At 33.7% G+C, this 8,219-nt stretch overlaps 1 protein-coding gene across 1 annotated transcript; it reads right to left on the bottom strand.

Annotated features, from left to right (window-relative positions):
• Positions 1-2,846: 2,846 nt before the first annotated feature.
• LOC105858708 (olfactory receptor 2W3-like) lies at positions 2,847-3,788 on the bottom strand. The gene has a single exon (XM_012742026.2). The coding sequence runs from the start codon at positions 3,786-3,788 to the stop codon at positions 2,847-2,849; it is 942 nt and encodes a 313-aa protein (XP_012597480.1).
• Positions 3,789-8,219: the final 4,431 nt, after the last annotated feature.

Here is an 8,219-nt window from a genome sequence, read left to right as displayed (position 1 = left end):
ATTATAAGTGTCATAATAAAAGATAGACTTGTTGATACTAATGTGCATACACACACACAAACTTATACATACATGTAAAATATTTTGTAAGCATTGGCTATAACTTGTGAAATATATTCTTTGCAGAATTATATTAATCATCTCTTTGTGGTGGATTGGGAGATAAAGTGAATAAAATGCAAAAAGAAAAATATATTCAAAGGTGATGGGAGAAAACAATAAGGGAATAAAGAAAAAAGGGGAGATAGAGAAACTGATGAAGTGAAAAAGAAAAATAATTCATTTAGAGGCAGCATCTTACACTCAAATATCTTCACTTGTGTGACTAACTTCTGAGGCTTTACATACCTGAGAAGTTTTATCACATCCTTACATTTAAATTACCACTTTACTGGATAAAAATATAGGTTCGAAGTAATTTTCTTCAATTTTTTGAAAGTAATACTCCATTGTGCCCTTTTGCATTAAGTGTTGCTTTGAAAGACTTTGATAGTGCCTCTAAATGACTTAGACAAACAAAATTCAAATCCTATATAGATGAATGTAACTTTATGTCAGGGTTCAAACAATCCCACAGGTAAAGTTTTAAGGGAATGAGCAAATCACAGTCCAAAATCACAACAACACACAAAGAAATACAGCTACTATGAGGAAGAACAAAGTAGAAACAAAAGTGATCAGAATCAGTTTCATAAAGACTTTGGATTTTTGAATTTTTAGATGTGGAATATAAAATAAGTATAATTAATATGTTTGTTTCAGTGCTTAAAAGAAAGTCCTGAAATTTTGAGCAAGAAACAGAAAACTGAAGGAATAAAAAACCAGAGTCTGGTCCTGAACAAGATGCTGAATTCTGAGGAATGCTGACTTTCTCCCTCAAGTTAAATCCCAGAAAAACTAGAGACAATAAATAGAGAAAACTGTAAGAAATCTAGAGGTATTAGCTGTATATGTGCAGGATGGTGGTTTAACCAGGAGTAGAGAACCCTTCAGCACAATGGGTATTTGGAATCAATTTTTGGCATGCAGTTTGGATTTGGGGGCTGTCTGCAGAGGAGGAAAAATTGAAACAATAAGAATTGTCACTAGATATCAGTGATTGTAGAGAGAAAATTGAAGCACTCCAGAGATAGAAACTTTCAAAATTGAAAAATAAACTGACAAAATCCAGTTTTACTCCAGGAAAACTCTTTTTATTCTTTTAAATGGCCTTTACTACTTTGGACACAAAAGGTTATTATACTTTTTTGTTTCCTTGAGACAGTGTCTTGCTCTGTCACCCAGTCTGGAGTGCAGTGGCTTCATCATAGGTCACTGTAACTTCGAACTCCTGGGGTCAAGTGATCCTTTTACCTCAGCCTCTCAAGTAGCTATGAATGCGCTACCACATCTGGCTCATTTAGAAAATATTTTTGTGGAGATGGAATCTTGCTGTGTTGCCCAGGCTGGTCTTGAACTCCTGGGCTCAAGCAATCCTCCTGCCTTGGACTCCCAAAGTGCTAGGATTACAGGCATGAGCCACAACACTTGGCCCTTACTATGCTTTTTAAGTTTTATGAAAATAAATACAAATAAATATCTCTAATAAAAAGAAAACATTGCAATACAATAATTACTATTTGGATTTTTTTGGCATTGTATCAAAGCTATGTTTAGCAATGTCTACTTGAAAATTGTAATTGAAAAAGTAGCTATTTAAAGGGCTCACCAAGCTGGAACCCTTGTCCTTAATATGAATCAGCGGGAAGACACTTTAGAATATATTTCTTTTTTTTTATCACTGGGAAAATGTAAGATCACAAATCCCAATTCTTCCATATAGTTTAGAAATTAATCATGTGTAACTTTGCACAAGCACTATAATGCTTGTGTGTTTATAAATGTGTATGTCTGCATACTTGTAAACACACAGCTTGCATATTCACTTTCATCACTGTCACTTTTAATAGCCCCATAAATAAAATTTATGTTTAAAAAATGAGAACATTTATACTCATCCTGTTAAATTCAGATACATGTTAAATTCTTAGCTCTACTATTTGTGGTTTGTTTGATAATGTTTCCTATCCTATCTAATGAAAAGATTCAGAATGGTTATTTGTTTTCAAACATAAAATCATGTCAGAGATAAAAAAAAAAAAAAAAAAAATAAAATAAAATCATGTCAGAATCTCCCAAGGAACTTTTTCAAAACAAATATTTCTAGATTTACTAAGCCTCACAATTTCTGGGGTTGGAACTTGAAAGTATATATATATCTCCAGGTAATTTTAATGCGGCTGATCCGTGAGGCAATATTGAGCTCAAAAATTTAAATGATATTGTAGGCCAATGTCTATGCTAATGCTCCATCTTTTCTACATAATGAAATTTACAGATGTCAAAGATAAAATTAGTATAAGTATTTTGGTACTCCATTGGCTCAATTCCATGAAAAAATAATAATCATACAAACTACCAATGAAAAAGAAGATTATCATATGATTTTTTGCTAAGGCAGAACTTCTGTCAGTTAATCCACAGTACTGAAGCAGTTACTTATGGTTTTGTTGGTTTTTTTTTTTTTTTTTTTTTTTTTTTTTTTACAGCTGTTGGGTTTTAATTGGATGTGGCTAACTTGGAAAGGAGAAGAAAAGATGATTTGATGTGTCAATACAAGATGCTATAAAAATTAAATTTTACTTATAATTTACCTAATCATCTCCATCATACTTGGAACTTTATAATACATCGTCTCAAGCTCCAGCCCTGGAGGTTTTTACTGGATAGGTAGGAATATTTAGATGTATTTGAAAATTTCACTTCAAGAATTATGTCATTCTATTAAATAAGTAAAAGAAGCAACCTTAGAAAAAGTGACTGTCACCTTGCTTTCTAGACACAAGCCTCTTCAGCGCACCCTTCACATCCTTGTTTCTCAGTGTGTAGATGACAGGGTTTAACATAGGAGTCACCAAGTTGTAGAAGAGGGTAAGGAATTTCCCTTGGTCCTGAGAAGAATTATTTCCTGGTTGCATATACATATAGATTATATTCCCGTAAAACAAGGAGACTACAGTGAGGTGGGACCCACACGTGTTGAAAGCCTTCCTTCTTCCTGCTGCCGACTTGATTCTCAGTACCGCTAGAGCAATGTAGCTGTACGAGATGAGGATAAGAGACAGGGGCACCAAGACAATTATCACTGACAAGATGAAAACAGTGCTCTCTACAGCCACTGTGTCCACACAGGCAATTTTTATCAGAGCTGGCATCTCACATAGGAAATGTTTTACCTTACATCTCCCACATCGTGGCAGCTTCATTGTCACTGGAGACATAACTAGGGAGTTGAGGAGTCCAATCCCCCAGGCCACAGACACCAATTGCCAGCAGAGCCGAGGGTGCATAATGACAGAATAGTGAAGGGGCTTGCAGATTGCCGTGAAGCGGTCGTAAGCCATGACTGCCAAGAGAACACATTCCGTGCCACCCAGCCCCAGGAACATGAAGAGCTGGATGGCACAGCCCATGTGGCTGATGGTCTTATCCAGGCCGCCTAGGTTGAAAAGTAGCTGGGGGATGGAACTGGTGGTGAAGCAGAGGTCTAGGAAGGACAGGTTAGTGAGGAAGAAGTACATGGGCGTGTGGAGACAGGGGTCCAGGTGGGAGACCAAGATAATGACGATGTTGCCCACTAAAGTCACAAGGTAGAAGATGAGGACAAACACAAAGAGGATATGCTCCAGCCTGGGTCTGTCTGAGAAACCCAGTAAGATGAACTGTTCCTGGCAGCTCTGATTGGTCATGACAGCAGATCATCGGGACATGCCTGCAGGGAAGTGATAGGAACATAATGTGCTCTTAATGAAGCAGGCTAAAGAACACACAGACGAGGGTAATATCAAGGAATTATGCAAAATAGTTACATACCATTTCAGTATTCTATGGAGACATAGATCATATATTTTGGGAAGAATATCTCTTCTTATTGGTGTCTTTTATTTCTTTTTGAATACCAAAGTACAGATCATTGTAGAATATTTGGAGAATACAAACATACATATAAAAATAGTAGGGAAAGATTGTTCATACTCCAGAAGCAATCACTATTGCACTATTGATTTCTGTCTTTCCTCATGAGTACATGTAATTTAACACAACCTATATCATCATGTGTTTAAAATTTTATATTCTAGATTTTCTTTCATTAAATATTATAGTGTGAGAACTTGCTTTGGTTTTAAAATTCTACAAAAATTATCATTAATGTCTGTATAATATTCCTATAGCTATGGTTATATTATATATAATTTGATATTTATTATATATCATTTATCTGGACATTTCTCTGTAGTTGGTTATTAAGGATATTTCCTATATTTTAAAGTCTTGATAGATTATGGAAGTACTTGTTTTACTGCACTCTAACCAGCATGTTTTCCCCCAAATCACTGGCAATTGTTTGGTCCAAAGTGATATCTAATATTGTTTAAATTTGAAGTTATTAGCAGTGAGGTTAATTTTTTGATGCGTCTTAGCTTTTCACATGTGGGAAAACATTACTTTTATCACTGAGCTAACATGTCATGAATCATAGAAAAGTCTATCAATAGAACCCAAAGGTAACTTTTAACATAACAGTGAAAACAGGAGTGATGGTTAATTTCATTTTACTCACTGGAATAAAAGGCATGACTTTTCCATTTTTATTCAACAATTGAATCTGTAACAACATATACATTCTTTTATAAATGATGAAATCCCCAGTTCCACTTTATTTTTTATATGAAGTTCTTATTTATTTTCCCTGCCTACAAATGTATGCTTACCTATTTTATAAAATTGTAATTTTACAAAAGACACAATTATGCAAAGTTTTCAGAGAATTTTATTTTAATAATTTCTTTTATGAATTACATTTATAATTATACTTTTTAACTGGATACATCTATGAGGCAGACCTTTAGTTCTTCATACATCAAATTTTAAAATGATATAAATTATAAAAATAAGTTTGATTTAGAAATTTTAATACATTGACAGAGAACACTATCATGTTGCTTTAAAAAAATGCTCCCTCACCCCAAGAAAGAGCTGATTATTAGAAAAAATCCAGGTAAATCAGTTTTTCATATTTCAGACTGACGAGTCAATCCAAAAGTCATAGATGTAGACTTTATAAAAATGTTTCCATGTACAAGAAAAATCTCAAAATCTTTTCAGTACTTCCTGGAAATAAAGATTCCCTTAATTGCATTGTGTAATTGAAGAAGAAAAAGATTTAGTGTGTGTCACATTTGAATGTGTCACAGTCATTAAAATCATATAATTTAAAATACTCAAAGATAAATTCATGACCTATTATGTGACAGGACATTTCTCAAGAGTTTAAATTAATAAAGATGCTTCTTATATTCTGTTTATGGAATGTGGTGCTTGAGTCAGAAGGCCTTGGCTCAGGATTCTATTTATCATCTTGTTAAAGAACAATTTTATTACCTCAGAGGGTTGATGTGAAGTTTTGTCTCTCCAAGTATATAAAGAGCTTCATAACCCTGCCAGTTACTGCTCTATGTGGTTACTAGCTCCTACTATAACTAGCGATTTTTTTTCCAGCCATGTAGTGTAAAACTGAGATCCAGGAGAGTCAGATGAGAATGAAGGAGCCACATCTCCATTTGCACCTCAATGTCAGTATCTATCGCAGACATTTTGACATCTTCACACACCATTATATACATTTGTAAAGTGCCTTGCATATGGTAAACCATATTATAGATATCAGCAATTACTATCATAAACAGGAAAGACAGGTCTGTTTTGTACACCACCAAGAGGGGAATCTTTCTCATGCTATTTTGAGTATAAATATTAGCAATGTTATTAGCAAACACTAAGCAATTTTAGCCAGTTTAAATGAATTATAGTTGTATAGATAACCTGATAATAAAAGCTTTTGATAGAAAGTTATATTCTAAATGATTTTAAAAGGGTTCTTCTGATAAAATGTTGATATGGCCTTACGTGAGAGAAGTTAATATTATCATCTTTGAAGTGGAAATTACTGAAAATATTTCTATCAATAAATAATTATATTTATTTTATAATAACTAAATATTTATTTTATAATAAATAATTATATTATGTCAAATAATAAATATTTCCATAGCAAGGAAATATTTATTGTGCTTCTATTGTATGCCAAACACTATGTTACATGCTATAGCTATACTGATAACTAAAATAGGTAGTAATTTACCTCATTTGGGAGAAAGGCTTTTATCAAAACTCACAAAAATAAATGTATTAATGACTATCGATATTCTTGAGCCCTTACTTAGTCCTGAGCACTTTGCTAAGTCTATTTCTGGATTGCTTTATTTAGTCCTCATACATGAATTTGGAGGATATAGGCATTAAGTAACTTACCAATGTGTACACAGCTAGGAAGTTGAAGATGTGAGATTTGTGGCCAGGTGTATTTGACTCTTGAGCCAAGTTTCTAAACACCAGGCAGCTAAAACAGAAAGATAATATATTAACCATTGACCCCAGTATCTCCCATTGAATTCAACTAAAGTGAATTGAATGCTTTGAGTCCTTTAATCATTGGTTTGGTCTCAATTGAAGGAAATGTCAAAGATGTCTATATAAGATAAATCAAGTGAAGTAAATGTCTCCAAATCTCAGTTTTCTAAAGCCAATAAAAGATATATAGTTATCCATTAGTTCAAAAATTGCTGGATTTTAAGTAAAAAAATGATAAATCTAAGCATGATAATATTGACTAACATTGTGAAAAATAACCTTTTTTGGGGGAAAACTGGATATTTCAAATATCGTAGTTCCTCCTAATCCATGAGGGCCTAGGAGGGACTACTAATCCAAAATTCTCAGTGGATGCCTGAAACCACAGATAGGTACCAAACTTTATAAGACTATGTTTTTTTCTATATAAACATACCTATGTCAAAGTTTAATTTATAAATTAAACACAGTAAGATACTAACAATAACTACTAATAAAATTTAAAAAATTGTAACAGTACACTGTAATAAAAGTAACATGAATATTAGCTCTCTATCTCTCTCAAAATATCTTATTGTGCTGTACTCACCCTTCCTGTGATGATGTAGATGATGAGCTAGAAGGCGATGAGGTGGCTATTGGGTAGCATATTCAATGTGGATACGCTGGACAAAGGGATGATTCACATTGTGGGTGGGAAGGAGCGGCTCAGCGTGAGATTTCATTCACCTGCTTAGAATGGCATGAATTTGAAACTTATGAATTGTTTATTTCTGAAATTTTCCATTTAATATTTTCAGTCTAGGGTTGACCACAGGTAACTGAAACAGCAGAAAGTGAAACCGTGGATAAGGGGGGACTACTAAACAAGCATATCTTGGAGATATTTTGGTTTGGGTTCCAGACAATCTCAATAAAGCAAGTCACACAAAGTTTTTAGTTTCCCAGTGCATATAAAATTATGTTTACACTGTACTATAGTCTATTAAGTGTGCAATATCATTATGTCTAAAAAACAATATACATACCTTAATTAAAAATACTTTATTGCTAAAAAAATGCTAACAATCATCTCAGCCTTCAGCAAGTCACAATCTTTTCCTTGCTGGAGGGTCTTGCCTTGGTGGTGAAGGCTGCTGATCAGGGTACAGACAATACCCTGGTTGGGGTACAGACAACAGTAAAGTTTGTTGCATTGATAGACTCTTCCTTTCACTAAAGATTTCTCCGTAGAGTATCATGCTCTTTGATAGCAGTTTACCCACAGTAGAACTTCTTTGAAAATTGGAATTAATCTTCTCAAATCCTGCTGCTGCTTTATCAACTAAGTTTATGTAATATTCTAAATTCTTTATTGTCATTTCAATAATGTTCACAGCATCTTTAGCAGGAGAAGATTCCATCTCAAGAAACCACTTTATTTGCTCATCCATAAGAAGCAATTCCTCATTTGTTCAACTTTTATGATGAGATTACAGCAATTTAGTCATGTCTTTCTTCATGCTCTAATTCTATTAAAAATTGTAGTTCTCTTGCTATTTTTAGCACATCTGCAGTTATTTCCTCCACTGAAGTTTTGAGACTCTCAAAGTTATTCATGAGGATTGGAATCAACTTCTATCAAATTCCTGTTAATGCTGATATTTTGACCTCCTTCCACGAGTCATGAGTGTTCTTAATGGTATCTAGAATGGTGAATCCTTTCTAGA

Source organism: Microcebus murinus, chromosome 15 (assembly GCF_040939455.1).
Source record: "Microcebus murinus isolate Inina chromosome 15, M.murinus_Inina_mat1.0, whole genome shotgun sequence".
Taxonomy (NCBI): Eukaryota; Metazoa; Chordata; class Mammalia; order Primates; family Cheirogaleidae; genus Microcebus; species Microcebus murinus.
This window is presented reverse-complemented; position numbering and strand designations above follow the sequence as displayed.

Excerpts from the sequence above, each read along its gene's own strand:
- LOC105858708 (XM_012742026.2), bottom strand. The coding sequence starts at position 3,788 with ATGACCAATCAGAGCTGCCAGGAACAGTTCATCTTACTGGGTTTCTCA.